This window comes from Petaurus breviceps, unplaced genomic scaffold, assembly GCF_028583685.1.
Source record: "Petaurus breviceps papuanus isolate PSGF00001 unplaced genomic scaffold, PetGlider_PUasm1.0 215, whole genome shotgun sequence".
Taxonomy (NCBI): Eukaryota; Metazoa; Chordata; class Mammalia; order Diprotodontia; family Petauridae; genus Petaurus; species Petaurus breviceps.
The window spans coordinates 392,735-408,766 of record NW_027185865.1 but is presented as its reverse complement, the minus strand read 5'-3'; the positions used below and the strand labels follow the sequence as shown (position 1 = coordinate 408,766).

General features: G+C 48.3%; 1 protein-coding gene across 2 annotated transcripts; it reads left to right on the top strand.

Annotated features, from left to right (window-relative positions):
• Positions 1–228: 228 nt before the first annotated feature.
• Positions 229–13,071, top strand: LOC138165815 (zinc finger protein 30-like). 2 transcript variants are annotated; one of them, XM_069094166.1, is made up of 6 exons: positions 231–2,468; positions 3,280–3,369; positions 4,532–4,661; positions 5,552–5,678; positions 6,078–6,173; positions 10,333–13,071. In XM_069094166.1, exons 3-6 carry the CDS (start codon positions 4,659–4,661, stop codon positions 12,138–12,140), a joined length of 2,034 nt encoding a protein of 677 aa, XP_068950267.1. In that variant the 5' UTR covers positions 231–2,468; positions 3,280–3,369; positions 4,532–4,658; the 3' UTR covers positions 12,141–13,071. The 2 variants fall into 2 exon arrangements, with proteins under 2 accessions (XP_068950266.1, XP_068950267.1); XM_069094165.1 differs by lacking the exon at positions 4,532–4,661 and having other exon boundaries at positions 229–2,468.
• The last annotated feature ends 2,961 nt before the right edge of the window (positions 13,072–16,032 follow it).

Here is a 16,032-nt window from a genome sequence, read left to right as displayed (position 1 = left end):
CGGGAGGAAGCGGAAATGCCCCCCCCCCCAGGAGCGCGAGACCTCGGAGGCGCGCGTCGCCGCCCCCTGCCGGTGGAGGCCGGAGGCGTTTTCCCCCAGCGCGATTCTGAGCGAACCCCAGGGAGGGCGACCGGAAAACGCCTCGGACCGCGGCTCAGGGCCTCTGGAGGGTGGGGCAGGGGCGGGGCCTGACTGTCTCCAAGGAAAGGCCGCGGGAGGAAGAGCGCCCCCTGCCGGCTCCGCGGGTGGACCAGGTGGGGGCCGTGAGGAGGGCGGTGGCCGGGAGAAAAGCCTTGGCCGGCCCCGGGGGCCGAGGACGCGGGCCGGGGCGCGTGTGGGCTGGAGCCCCGCCGCGAGGCCCCCTTGGGGTTTTCTTGGCAAAGCCACGGGCCTGGCTCGCCTGTTTCCTTCTCCGTCTCATTTGACAGATGCAGGCAGGGTGAAGTGACTTGCCCAGGGTCACCCAGCTAGTGCGTGTCCGGGACGGCAGCCCCCAGCTGCTCGCCTGGCACAGAATAGGAGCGTAATAACGCATCCTGCGTTCGTGGCAGTGCGAAGCGGATTGTGATCTTCATCTTAATCAGGGACAGACGATTGAGATTCCTCCGCAGCCCTCGAGGACGTTCTCGCCATCACCACATCCCTGCCTGTGTTCGCTAAGTGAAGCGGAGCCGGACTTCCCCACAGAACCCTGGTTCTGTTGCGGGAATGTGGTGGGCGGGCAAGTCCTGGGGATGATTGCCTTGTAATCCACCTTCCCCACCTGTGATTTATGAATAGAACCTGTGCCTTTACTCCACATGTGGGACACGCCCCACCCTGAAAGTAATTCATTAAACCTGGCCCACCTATCTCTGGTCTGGGTTTAAAATTCTGTTCAACGCTGCTATGTCAATTTTGATGAGGTCCGCAACCTCGAAAGAAAAGCTTCTGACAACAAGAAGAAAAGGAGAAGATGGAGGCCTGTTATCCGTTCGCTACTAAGCAATTGGACTGATTAGGTCCAACAAACTGAACTATCGGTACATCTGTCTCGAACAGGCGCTGCAAATACGCGAAGACCTTGGCCCAAACTGCTGTAGAAAAAGGAAGGCATTTAGATAATCTGGGGTGATTCCAATCATCCCAAGCCATTCCATGATCCAAAAGTCTTTTTGTAACCATCTGAAATATAAAACGCAAAAATCTCTGAAAAATCAAAATTGAGAGTAACTCAAAGGGAAAAGGGAGGGCACTTGTCGGCCTTCAATCCATGGCAGAAGTTCTCAGTGGCGGACTGACTGGCAAGAAGCAAGGCAAACGATATTGACGAAGAAGGAAAAGGAGGCAGGTGCCTATAATGACCGTGAGACGAGTATCTGCACAAATGTTACGAGCCTCAGGAAAGGTTTCCAGCCCGTTAGGCAGGCCTGCTAGGAGAAGGGGGGAGGGAGAAGTTCAGCAGGGTGCCAAGGACCTTGGCAGGAGGTCAGCTGATGCTCCACACAAGCTTAGGGGGGGAGCAAAGACGTCCCCCAGGGCAGGACTCCTTCAGGTCTCGGAAGCCCGGCTTAGAAGGCAATCCCCTAGGTCAAGAGTCCTGGAAAGGTGGGGGTGGTCAGCAGGAGGGCAGGTGTCAATATGCAAAGCCAAGGCACTTCTGGGCACCTAGAGCATCTCTGCACACGGAGGGCAGAGGGCAGCCGTAGGTTGCAGGGAGCTGGGAGGAGGTGATCCCTGGAGCCCAGCTGGGGGAGCCCCGCCCCCAGCAGGAGCCCTGGGGAGCTCACCACCAGAGAGGGGCGGGACTGCGCAGGGGAGAACAAGCCGCCCGTGATTCTGGACTACGATTCCCAGGAGGCTTTGCGCTCCGGAGCAGCGGTTTCCTAGCGTTATCGGCCGGTTGTCATGGAAACGATAGCATGCCCCTCCCAAGAGAAGGAGAAAGAGGGGAGCCATTACACAACGTCCGCTTCCGCCTCTGTAACCTCGCGGTCAGCGGTCTTACACCTGCGCTCGCCGTGGCCAGTGTTGGGGGGCGGGCCAGTTGGACCTTTCCGCCTTCTCCCTGCCTCCCCCGGGCTCTGCCCCGCATCGCGCCCCAGCTGGCTTGACCTTCTTCTTCCCCCCCCTTTGAGCCTCATGTAGTCGGTTTCGTTGCCTCGTTTTCCTCTGGTCTCCTGCGCTTTGCTCCGCGCTGCCTCTGTGCCCTCTTCTCCATCCCTCCCTTCATTTCCCTCCTGATGGCATCTACTCACCTCCCTGGCCGCCTCCCTTCCACCCTCCTTCTTGGGAGCTTGTGTGGCCACCCCCTGGACCCATCCAGCTACCAAGTCCTAGCCTAGTTGGCAGAGATCGCCAGGCCGGGAGTCAGGAAGGAAGACCCGAGTTCAAATGCGGCCTCACTCTGTTTGCGTCAGTGTTCTCATCTGTAAAATGGGGAGAATGATAGCAGCTACCTCCCCCGTCTGCTGTGAGCATCAAACGAGGTAATCAGTCATCAGAGTGCTTATGGCCGCTGGGGCGCACGGGAAGCGTCATGCCAGCGTTCGCTGTTACCGTCATTAACTCCTGTCCATATCCATCTCTTCCCCGCTCCCAGCACGATCACCCTAACTTGGGGCCTGCACAAAATACAGATTTCTTAGCTTGTGTTTAAAGCCTTCCGCGTCCACCCCTTGCCTGACCCCTTCTGCCCCCCGTTGGCCGCTGTTCCCTGTCAGGTCGTTTTCCCACATTCTGCCCAAACTTTGGTACCAGCTGTTTGTTCCCATCGACGGCCTCCGTGCATGTACCCAGGCCACTGCTGGTGCTTGAAATGGGTTTTCTTCAGATCTGCCTTTTGGAGCCTTTCTGAATTTCATGCCCCAGTCTCAGCAAAAGCTGGTTCTGAGAACCCTTCCATGACTTTTCCATGTGTCAGTGGCTTTTCCTTTCCCAGTGACTTTGTCTTGATTGTATTTGTAGGTAGTAATAACAGCTTGATTTAGGCATTAATGCCTTCCCTTCCTGACTCACACCTATTAGAGGCCACAGGGAAAGTTAAATGACCTCCAATTTCAGGGGTCTTTAGGCCACACTGTGCTGATATTCCGTCAGTGTGTTTTCTAGCAGACATGGGCTTCTCAAGGGCAGGGACTGTTTCTTTTTGTCCTGGCATCTAGTCCAGGGTTTGTCCAGATTAGGTGCTAAATGGAGAAGAGGCTTGGAGGGGAGGGACGGTGCTGTCCCAATCCAGGTGTCAGGGAGCTGCAAGGTAGGTTTGGCCCTGCTTACAGTCAGTCTGCTTTTCCTCCCCAGCTCTGCCTGACTTACCCTCCGCCCTTCCATGACAAGTAAGCTCTGGCAGTAGGAATGGCCCCCGAGCTCGTGACAGCCAGGACTCCCCAGGTGAGTGGGAAGTCCCTGTCTCCTGATATCAGCATGACAGCTTTCCAATATCTCCTCCTTATCACCACCAACCCCACACACAGACATACATGCACACAGGCCCATCAGAGAACTTGAGTTGGAAAACCCAAGAATCCAGATCACCCATTGTATGCCCCAGAAAACTGAGGCCCTGACCACACTGCTAACATTGGTAAGAAAGAGCAGAGCCAGAATTTGAATCCCCAAGAGCACTTTACTCATAATGACTTGGAATGTGGACCAGTCTCCAGCGAAGGGGAAGGGCATTCCCCCACCGGTCCTACTGGTGATAACGTATGGGAGCCAAATATCAGGAGGGCTTTGAACACCTAGAAGAATAAATAGATGAGGTCTCAGTAGTCTAGAGAGTGGCACCAAATCTTATCAGGTAAAGTCTCACTCTCGAGTCCAGAAAGTCTACTTCCTGAAGCAGGGTCTCCTTTTGGGACACCCTGTCTGGAAAAGACCCTGGAGTTTCTGTGACCCACCAGCTCCAGGGGACTAGGATAGATTGTGAGGCAGCCCCCAAGCTGGTGGGCTCCAGGGCCCTGGGCTCAGGTCAGTCACATGGGGAATATTGGCCAACAGGGGTGGGTCCCCTGGCACATGGAGGTAAGCACAGCTTCGTGGACAAGGAGTGTGTGGTAGACTTCTCAAGCCAGGCAGAGAAAAGAGAACTTTTTTTTTGCTTTTTTGGAGGGCTGTTGGGGTTAAGTGACTTGCCCAAGGTCACATGGCTAGTAAGTGTTAAGTGTCCGAGGTCGGATTTGAACTCAGGTCCTCCTGACTTCAGGGCCAGTGCTCTACTCACTGCACAACCTAGCTGCCCCCAAAAGAGAACTTTTTAAGAAGGGAAGCTGGGCCCTGGCCATTCTGGAGAAGAAACGCGTCTCCAAGGGATTCTCTGGGTCTGCTCACATCAGGCCCTTCTGTTAGATCCGGGGTGACACAAGCATGGCCCAAGGGAAGGTGAGGGTGCAGCCTGCCCCCCGAGTCCTTGGCCTGTCACCTCATAATGAGCAATGAGATGGGTCTGTGGTATCTGTGGTGAATGCTTCTCCTCAGTCTGTGGAGGACATGGACATCTGTCACATCTCCTTGTCTCTCAGTGTGTGCCCTTTTCATCTTTTGGTTCCAACAGACATTGCTTGGTGGAGCTGGCTTCCCCATGTAAATCCACACTTGTATTGGGCTGCTCACACCCATGACACAACTTCAGCTCCTTTGGGGGAGACTCACTGTTCACAATCCCCAGAAGAACATCAGCAATGGTAAGATGGGCCTGCATGTAATTTTAAGAAAAGCTCAGGGCCAGTGAAACCAATGTTCTGTTCCCCTTCCATTCAGTTTTGAGCCAAACAAATGGTCCTTTCGCATTGATGGTCTGAGACAAATACACATGGAGGAGATCCACAGGCAGCTGCCCAGCCACGTGCATTCCTTCAGGTGTGGACCATAAGCACCCTGCATTGCCATGGGCTGAAGTCTAGAGGGTGGCCATGGGTCTGTGGCTCTGTGACACTGTCAGCCCTCCCTTCCCCCATCCACCACAGATTCCTTTTTTGAGTGTGACACCAGAAGTTAATGTTACATATCTAAAGACAAGATGTAATCTGATGAAAGCTAAGATCCAACCTGGGCGTGTCAGAGTCCTATTCCTGATACGGTGGAGCCCCTAGGGAGAGTTCGGCAGTGAGAGGAAGCATGGAGCAAAGGGAAGAGGATCTACGGGGTGGCCACAAACTGGCTGGCCAGCCTTTGCTAAACTCAGTTTTCCCCTCTATGCAATGGAGCTGCCACATGCCGACAGTAGCTGTGTCACAGCATAAGTGGGAGAGAAGCTTTTCCCAAAGCAGGTATGGATCCTAGGACCTTCACAAGAGCTCTGGCAAGGCCTTAGAAGCCATGGTGTCTGACACCTCATGCTGCAGATGAGAAGGTCACCAGGCAGGATTTGAACACAATCCTCTGGCTGCAGATCCCGCCCCCCTTCCACAGTGGCTGCTGTTTGATGACCTGATTCAGCCTTTTGTGATTCTGACACCTGTTTGCCTGAATCACAGTGAAGCCAGAATACTGAGAACTACTCCCCTACCCTTCCTCTCCTCTTCTGCCCCCAGGGCCGTTGGATCATCACAAACGAATTCATTTGGTATTTTAGGGGCCAGTGACCTTCCAGGACGTGTCAGTGGTCTTCACTCACGAGGAGTGGTGTTACTTGGACCCTTCTCAGAAGGAGCTGTACCGAGATGTAATGCTAGAGAACTACAGGAACCTTCTTTACTTGGGTGAGGACGGCTCCCCGGGCCTCAGGCTCAGCACCCCAGTCCCCTTCCTTCGCATGGTTCCTCGTTCTCTTGTGGCCAGGAGATTCATTCAGTCGGTCAGCAAACACTGATCTGGCAGGTGACGTACAGGCTGAGCCTTAGAGCACCTCCAGACTCTGCCAGGAACATGGGAGAAGAGACCGTGCCGGGCAAAGGGATGGAGGGGGGCAGAGCAGCCTTTGAGGCACTCTGGAAACAGTGGGAAGCACTACGGTCTGCTCTGTTTAGCAACCTTTTGCCCAGGTTCATGACAAGCCTGATTCCCCCACAGCACCAGCTCACTGTTTGCTCTTCTGGCCTGCCTCACTTATGAGAGAGAGTCAATCCCTTCTTCTTCCCTCTTTCTCGTCCTTTGAGCAGGACTTGTCATCTCCAAACCAGATGTGATTTACCAGTTTGAACAAGGAGAAGCCCCTTGGAGGCCAGAAAGGAGAGTCCCAGGAAGTGTCTGTCCAGGTGAGTGAGTGACCACCAGACGGGTGAGTCCTTGAGAAGAGCGTCTCTACTGGTCAGTAAGGGAAAGCTCCTTTACAGTGTTGGAGCTGCCCAGGCCCAAGTGTGCCAGCTGCCATCTCTATGCCCAGAGGTACCTTCAGTCTCACAGGAGAAGGTGCTACTCTCAGCATCTTTGATTGAGAGCTGGAGAGAAGGAGGGAGAGCATTCCAGGCATGGGAGCGCCCAGAGGAAATGCCCAGGGCCTAGAGGTAGAGGGTCTTATTCGTGGAACAGCCAGGAGGCTTGGGTGTTTGGGTCAAAAGTATGAAAAGACTGAAAAGAGCCCAGGGGCCGAGGTTAGGGGTGACTTGGAAGGCCAAACAGAGCGTTTTGGTTTTGCTTCTGGAGGATATAGGGAGCCACTGTAGTTTACTGAGTTGGGGTGACATTGTCAGACCCATGCTTTAGGAAAGTCACTGGTGGCTGAATGGAGGATGAACTGGAGTAGGGAGAGTCTTGAAGCAGGCAGACCCCCAGCATCTACTGCAGCAGTCCAGCTGTGAGGTGATGAGGAGAGAGTAGTGCAAAGGTGACATCAGCAGGCCTTGGCACCATATTGAACAGGGCGGGGAGAGAGAGAGAGGAGCCACGGATGACTGGTAGGTGGGGAGCCTGAGGGCCTGGGAGGAGGGAAAGCAGGCCTGGGGGAACCTTGAGGGGGAAAGGCAATAAACCAGTTCCTGTTTTGAACCTTTTGAGTTCAAGATGTCTGAAAGACAGTTGGAAATCCAAGATTAGAGGCCAATAGAGAGAATGGGGCAGGAAACAGACTTGAAAATTGTCAACATAGAGATGTAAAAAACTCATGACAACGGAGGAGATGATATAGAGAGAGAGAAGAGGAGGGGGCCTAGGACAGAGCCCTGGGGGACACCTGTGGTTACAGAGTGTGGTCTGAAGGAGGATCTGGCACAGGCCACTGAGAAGGGATGGTCAGCGAGGTAGGAGGAGAGTGTGAAGGAGAAAAGAGTGGTCAGCAGGGTCCCAGGAGAGGCTGAGGAGAATGTGGAGTGAGTCATTGGGTTTGGACACTAAGAAATCAGTGGTGACTTTGGAGAAGCCAGAGTATAAGGGGTTAAGAAGAGAGTGAGAGGAGAGGAAATGGGGGCATCTCCTGCTGATGCTCTTTGTGAGGAGTTCAGAGATAGAGGAGAGACCTAGGACGATGGTGAGGTGGATCCAATAAAAGTCTTTCTGAGGATGGAGGAGACAAGGACATGTTTACAGACAGAAGGGAAGGAACCAGTAATCAGGGAGAGGTGGAAAATGAGAAGGTGGGGATGGCAGAGGGGCAGTGTGCCAGAGCAGATGGGACGGAGTGGGATCACTTGTGGAGGGAGAGGAGCTGGCCTTGGTCAGGAGGGAGGCTGCCTCAACATGTGAGCCAGGAGAAGGAGGAGAGAGGGGCAGAAGGCCGCTGAGGGTGGGGGGAGGAAAAGTCTTGGAAAGTCAGAGGGGGGTGAGGTTTGGAAGAGCCTCCATGGACAATGGGAGAGAGAGCTGCTAAGGGAGATATGGAGAATTACCTGGCAGCAGGGAGGGCCCAGGTGAGGTTGTATAGCATAATTTTGTAGTGGACCAAATCAGAATGGTTGAGAGATTTTCTCCACTTTCATTCAACAGCAAGTATATAGGAGCAAAGGTGGGGGATGTGGAAGGGATCCAAGGCTGAGACTGGGCAGAGCCTAATCAATGAAATGATCAGGGGACCAGGGATGTAAGAGGACAGTGTAGAGGGGTAAAGATGGGGAAAAGAGGAAAGAGGGCCTGAGAGTCACAGTGAGGATGAAGGAGCAGCGTTATGCGAGGGGGGCCGAGGAAGAGGGCGAGGGTCAGATCAGGGGATCTGGGGATTGTTGAGGGGGAGGCGGTAGGTGCATCTGTGGTTAACGGCACAATCCATCTTTGAGGCAGGGTGGAGGAGTAGGTGGTAGGAAGTGAACAGGGTGAGAAAGGGAGTGGTGGTTAGAGTTCCTGATAGAGGGCCAATATGTATGTTGGAGTACCCCGGTGGGAAGAAAGAAGAATGGTGAGCCTTGTGCCGTATCGCTTCCTCATTGAAGAAGGAAGGGAAGAGACCTGGGGATCTGAGCATAATAAGCCACTTGGGTTTTGATTGAGTGACAGGTGGAATGCCAGAAGCTCAAAGGAAGAAAGGCAGCTGAATGAGGAAGAGAGGGGAGGACCTGAAAGGATTCCAGCACCCCTGCCTTGACTGTTGGCCTGGGGTGTAAGCAGCCGCTAATTTTCCTAACCTGAGGGCAGCCTTAGGCTGTGTTCTCAAGAGGGACTGAAGAGACCAGAGATGAGGGAGAAAAATGACTTGCAGTTTATTCTAAGATGGCAGGGAGCGGGGGAAGAAAAAGCCGGCTCCTTATATATCTTTAAAGGGACTACAATTCATGCATGGGGATATGAACCAATGGAGGGGGGCCGAGCCAATCACATCAGCTGCTGCTCATCAAGCAAGCAGTGAGCTGGCAACTGGACTGTGGCCCTCAGCTCTTTCTTATGTCTAAAGAGTACGGAGCAGCCTTGGAACGAAGAAGCCCGAGGCAGTTCCTGATTTCCCTGGGGACAAGAATCACTTGGGACTCACATTGTCCTGTCCACTGGGGAGAATGAGTGAAGGTGCAGCCAGTACTGGAAGGGGTGGCCAGGGAGGCTGGGTCATCTGGGAAGGAGCTGAGTTTCAGTGATAGCTAAGAATTCGAAGGAGTGAGAGAGAAAGAGGTTTAGGATGAAAGGATATTTATTGCTATAGAAAAGGCATTCTGGAAGACAGTGAAGGTGGCAGGTGATGTTTGGTTGGAACTTCGGGGTGGGAGAGTTGAAGGCATTGGGAATAAGGAATCAGATGCTGGGGACTGGGGAGTAGGGTTTTTATGATGACCTACAGGGCTTCAGAATTTCTGGGATGTGGAGGGTGTGACCAGGTATGAGAGTGGAAGGCAGCTGTATTCTCAGAGGAAAGTGGGGATCAGGCTATAGATGAGTGCAGCATAAGATGGCAGGCCCACAGATGGGAAGCATCCTTTCACTGCTATTTGTTCCTTCTGAGCACTGGAGCTTAGGGAGGAGACGGTAACAGAAGCCAGTCTTTCCCCTCCACCCCAACTCTTTTCTTCCTCTTCTTTTTCCTCAAGGGACAGACACAGCAGAAGAGGGAGAGTCTGAGGCCAGAGGGAAGGTTACTCCTCTTTGCATCAGATGTTTTCCACATTGAGGTTAGGAGACCAGACTGGCAGCAGGAGGTAGACATTGCCTTGTGTTGGCGCAGATGGGGGTCACCCTGCCAGCCCCTTACCTCCCTCCTTCAGGGGACACAGTAGCGGGAGGGGAAAGGCAGAGGAGGGCCTCGCTATTCTCACCTTGGCCTGAAGGGAGTGGTCTCCCAGCAAAAGGGAAGGTGCTTTGGGACAGATGGAGGTCCCCCAGTCTGAGCCCTACATGCTATGCCATGCTATAATAAGGCTTTATCTTTGCAACAGAACCAAACGACACTTTAATCCATGGCTCTTAAAATAGCCTGTAGTTCTGGTTTGATGTGTCCTTTCCTGAATTCCCTTTCTGCTGTACATACTATATGTGGAAAAGAAATAGTGTTAATCAGCTCATTATTCCTCCTTTTCTGTTCTAAGTATAAAAAAGATTTAGAATCAGATTCTTGTTTGTAAGGAGATTGCAGTCCAGTCAGGTTCCCAGTTAATTCTCCCGGAGAGCTTCCAGCTTCTAATTAGATTTTATTTCAGTTACCATTAGCTGTCCCTGCCAAAGCAGAGCACGGGTGCGACAAGAAGGGTGTGAGAAGGGAAGGGAGCGGATTCACACTCTGGTTGTGCCCTGCTAATTCACTGCATGGCCTTAGGCCCATCATTCAGTGATGCTGAGTCTCAGTGGTCTCATGTAAAATGTAATGGCTGTCCTGCCACCTTCACAGGGTGGTTGTGAATCTCACTGTAAAAGTTTTCTTTTTCTTTTATTAACCAAAAGACTGAAAATAAGGTTTTATCATTCGGTTGTTTAAGGTTTGACCGTATTTACTTCTGGAAAACACACAAAAAACACTAATTGTTTAGCAGGTGAATAAAGGGTCTGCTTCTCTTTTATTTCTTTCAGATGAGGACACTGGACCTGAATGCCAGGAGACAACTCCAGAGCAGAACATTTCTGTGGAGCATTCATCCCCACGTAGGCTCCCACGTTCTGGTCTTTGTGTCTTCAACATGAAAGAACCCTGGGAATTGGATGTAAGGTTAGGGGAACAAAAGAGCATTGAGGAGAAAAATTCCCAGGAACAAAAAAAAACTTTCAAACATATGATAATTAGTGGATGTAACAAGTACAGCCAAAGCTTCAGTCTAGAACCAGAACTTTGTCCACAAGAAGTATCTATAGAAAAGAATCTTTATGGATGTAATGTCCACAGAAAGAGCTTCATTCTGTCTTCAGACTCAAGAAAATGTAATAGAATCTGCTCAAAGGAAACATTTTCTCAGTATAAAGAATGTGGGAAATCCTTTGACTCTAAGTTAGATTTTATTGAATATCATAGACTCTATCCTGGAGAGAAACCTAATGATTATAATGAAGATGGAAGAGCCATCAGTCTCAGTCCATTTACTGATTCCTTTCAGTCAATTGATATTGGAGAGAAAACCTCTAAATGTAATAAGTTTGGAGAGATTTCCCCCCAAACTATAAAACTTATTGAACAGAGAATTCTCACTGAAGAAAAACCTTATGAATGCAATGACTGTGGGAAAGCCTTCCGCCTGAAGGAGCCCCTTCTTCAACATCAGAGAATTCATACTGGAGAGAAGCCTCATAAGTGTAATGATTGTGGGAAGGCCTTCAGCCAAAGAGGACATCTTACTCTCCATCAGAGAATTCATACTGGAGAAAAACCTTATGAATGTAAAGAATGTGGAAAGGCCTTCCGCCTGAGAGATCCACTTATTCAGCATCAACGAATTCATACTGGAGAGAAGCCTCATAAATGTAATGAATGTGGAAAGGCTTTCTCTGTGAGAACAGATCTTATCAGGCACCAGAGAATTCATACTGGAGAAAAGCCTTATGCATGTAATGAATGTGGAAAGGCATTCCGTGTGAGGGCAGAGCTTACTCGACATCAGAGGGTTCACACTGGAGAAAAACCTTATGAATGTAATCAATGTGGGAAGGCCTTCCGCCTGAGCAAAGACCGTACCCGCCATCAGAGAATTCATACTGGAGAGAAACCTTATGAATGTAGTGATTGTGGGAAGGCCTTCTGCCGGAGAGAACCTCTCATACAACATCAGAGAATTCATACTGGAGAGAAACCTCATAAATGTAGTGAGTGTGGGAAGGCCTTTGGCCTCAGAAGACAACTTATGGAACATCAGAGAATTCATAGTGGAGAAAAGCCTCATAAATGTAATGAATGTGGAAAGGCTTTCTTTGTAAGGACAGATCTAACCAGACATCAGAGAATTCATACTGGGGAAAAACCATATGAATGTAATGAATGTCAGAAAGCCTTCCATGTGAAAACAGAACTTACTAGACATCAGAGACTTCATACTGGAGAAAAACCATATGAATGTAACCAGTGTGGGAAGACCTTCCGCCTGAGTAAAGAGTGTAGCCGACATCAGAGAATTCATACAGGTGACAAACCTTACAAGTGTAATCAGTGTGGGAAGGCCTTCTGTGTGAAAACAGAGCTTACACTCCATCAGAGAATTCATACTGGAGAGAAACCTTATAAATGTAATCAGTGTGGGAAGGCTTTCCGCCTAAGCACACAGCTTACCCAACATCAGAGAATTCATACTGGAGAGAAACCTTATAAATGTAATCAGTGTGGGAAGACATTCCGCCTGAGTACACAGCTTACCCAGCATCAGAGAATTCACATTGGAGAGGAAATTTATGAATAACTAATTGGAAAGACCAATGATGTGAAAAGCAAATATTTATCTAACAATTGTATTCATGCCTGATAGGAATATCATCTTTAATGAGTGTGAGAAGGCCTCCCTGGGTGTATACATGACCTAATGTAAGCTTATAGTTCTAGAACTGAAGGGGCCCCTGGAGGTCATCAAATCTAATCTCATTTTATAATTAAACAAGCTGGGACCCAGAGAGAGAAGTGACTTCTTTAGGGTCACACAGGAATATGAACTCAGGCCTCATGACCCAATTCAACACTCTTCTACTGAATCATGTTGCTTTATCCTCAGCATGATGGAGAGAAACCATTTCAGTAGCATGAATGTGAAAAGATTTCCAAAGTATAGAGCTTTCTTGACAGCAGAGTATCCACACCAGAAAAGGCTTCTACATTAAATGATTTGGTAAGACCTGCCTCAGTATGTATCTGACCCAAAATCAGAATTTATCCTGAAGAGAAATTGTATTAATGTAATTAATATGGGAAGGTCTTCCTGAGAGAACAGTTTACTCAGCCCTGGAGAATTTATGAGAGAAAAAACTTAGGAATAAATGAATGTGGGACAGTATTCCCTATGGATACAGAGCTTACTTGACATCATAGAATTTATACTAGAGAAATTTTATTATGAAGAACATAGGCCTCTTTAACCAAAAGTTAAACCTTTATTCAAAAGATATAATTTGCTTTTAAGGACAAAAAGGATTTTTGCAATCACATGGGTTCAGAAAGACTTTTTTCCTACCCTATCAAAGCATCATGAGTTTTCAAAACCCCTCCAGCTATATCACATCAGTTTAAATACTTATACCATTCTAGGGTGTTTGTATATGTAATTATCTTATTTAGGCTTTAGGGAAAAAATTGTCATTTCCCAACAAATGGATGAATAAAAACATTTATTAAATTGTTAATATGTGCTAAGTACTATGGATATCAATACAAAAAGCAATCAGGGTTAGAGTTAGAAAACTAGCTTCAAACTGCTTACATTCTAAAAGGAGGAGACAAGGCAGAGAGTGGTTGTATCCTGGGAGAGGTGTTTTGGTCTGGAGAGTGGAGCCATACAGCTATTGATCACACACATCTTTTTTCAAAAAAGTGTTGATTTCAGGTTGGCTAGGTGGTGCAGTGAGTAAAGTGCCAGCCCCGGAGTCAGGAGGACCCGAGTTCGGTTCCTAACAGTGTAACCTTGGGCAAGTTACTTAACCCCAATTGCCCTCCAAAAGGCAAAAAAAAAAAAAAAGTGTTGATTTGTTTACCATATAGCTAGATTTATCTGGGACAAACACACAAATAGATAACTAATTGGGGCCAGAATAAATGTAGCCTATTGTATGAACAATTATGAAATATCCATAAAAGCACCTTTGTGGTGCCCCAAAAGTGTACACATAGAGATATCATTGGTTGGACTAAGTGATGTGTTAATGTCATTGAATACTTTTGTCCCATGAGAACTTTGTGATTAGGGAAAGTAGTATGAAAGAATCTCTGACAATGACGGCAGTGATGTAAAGGGAAACAGCCCTAAAACGTTCCAGGATTCCTGGTAGCTTAAAGGACTGATGATGAGGCACGCCTTCTCCACTTGGTTAGTACGGCGGTGGGCCATGGTTACACTTTCAGATACGGCCAATGTGTTGATTTACTTTGTTATAAAGGAGGTTCCTATGGGTGGGGGAAGGTAATGAGTCATATGGATTCTCCACTAATGGAAAGATAGTAGGCTGTCTATGTGACTCCAATTCAGAATCTGGGTAATGGTCACTGTGCACATGTGGGCTAGCTAACGCATGCTCTTCAGAGAGATGAGAGTTCTAGGGCTTGGTTTGAAAATGGAAGCATGTGGAGGGCCTCCTCCTCAACAGGAAATCCCTCTTCATCTTTTGTTTCCATTGATGTCTTTGCTGATTATAATGATCAGAGAGTCATTGAACATATTACATAAGAAGAAAATATCTGAAGGCCAATAAGGAAAAGAAACAGGGTGTGTAAGAGTGTTACACCCCCAGGAATGGCAGAAGCCAAATACAGGACAGAGAGAAGGGAAAGCTGAGCTCTCTGGGCCCTGTGGCTACCACCACCATCAATACTGAATGGTAGTATCACCATACATTTTCAAAGCAGTTCACACGTAGTTTTCCTTTGATCCTCTTCCAAAGCTATTGTTCCCATTTTACAGATGATGAACTGGGGCAAACAGGTTGCAGTCTAGTTCTGCCTTTCCCATCTTGCACTTGGAAAGCAAGCTGTGTGTGTATTTTATGGAAGCATGAGACTTGACATTTCTCCCTATTGGATGTCATCTTATCAACGTTTGTCCTATGTCCAATCCTCTCAAGGTCTTTCTGAGTCTTGACTCTGTCCAGTGTGTAAACTATTTCTTCCCCAAAACCCTAACCTCATTTCTGTGTCGTCTGTGAAATTTGATGAAGATGCCTATGAGGCACACTCCACTGCTGATCTCCTTTGAACCTGACATTAATCAGCAATGCTAAGTATTTGGGGCGACTGGGTGGTGAAGTGGATAGAGTGCCAGTCCCAGAATCAGGAGGACCTGAGTTTAAGTTACTAGCTGTGTGACCCTGGGCAAATCACTAACCCTATCTGCCTCAGTTTCCTCATCTGTAAAATGAGCTGGAGAAGGAAATGGCAAACTACTCCAGTATCTTTGCCAAGAAAACCCCAAATAGGTCACAGAGAGTCAGGCACAACTAATTGATTAAACAAAAGATGAGTTTTTGAATCTAGTCATTTAAGCTAGTTACCAATCTATCTTATTGTTGTATGGTCTAACTCAATTTTTTTTAATCTTATGGCCCCTTAAAATAAAATAAAAAATGACTGAATAGCTCTCCCCAAACACCTTTTGCTTATATTCAATATGTACCATAGTAGGAATTGGAACATCTTAGTATTTTTTTTAATGAAAATTGTTTTGACATTGCAGACATTCTGAAAGAGTTAAATCAATCAGTAAACATTAAGCACCACAGTGTACTAAGTACTGGGTAGACCAAGAAAAGTAAAAATTGGTTCTTACTATTGAGGAGCTCACAGTCTAAGGGGGGAGGGGGAGAAAGTACACACACTTTGAGAATCAATGATCCAGTCTGAATCTCTCCACTTCGTCCAGAATAGCATGAAAGACTATCAACATTTGCTAAAACCTAGGCCAGCACCTCTGCCAGTCTGGCCAAGAAGGAAATAAGATTAATCCAACATGCCCTGTTCTTGATGAAACCACATTTGCTTTCTGGGGTTGCTGATTCTGTTTCTAGGAATTCAGGAACCAGTCTTTTATTTTGACAGAAAACATTATCAAGCTCACTAGGCTATCAGTTGCAAATTCTCTTCTTTCTATTAGGACAAATTTCTTTCCTCAGTCTGAGATTCCTGTTCTCCAAAGTAATTTTTTATTAATTAATTAATTAATTAATTTAATTATTTCCCTCACCCTGAATCAGTGGCCCATGCTGTGGTGACAATACAGTATTGACAATTCCTATGGTCACAATAAAGACCGTGATTATAAGTATTGCATGACGTTTGATCACAAAATATACCAAACTCTCCAGATAGAGGATAGGACTGAAGCATTTATTCTGACACCAGAAAACCAAATCCCAAAACCAGCAAGCCAATTCCATCATAGTACCAAAGATATTCAGAAGCCGTAATAACACTGAGAGCCACAGCACCTTCCGCCTTCCCACAAACTAATACAGGATCAATATTTACTCACAAACCTCTCTATCTTCTTGCCTGAGCTCCTCTCTCCCCCATCCTCTGGCCAGCTCTGACAAGTTTCCTTGGGCTCTGCTTCCCTTCAGCAAACTCCTCCCACCACAGGCTCCATGTGACTACATTCA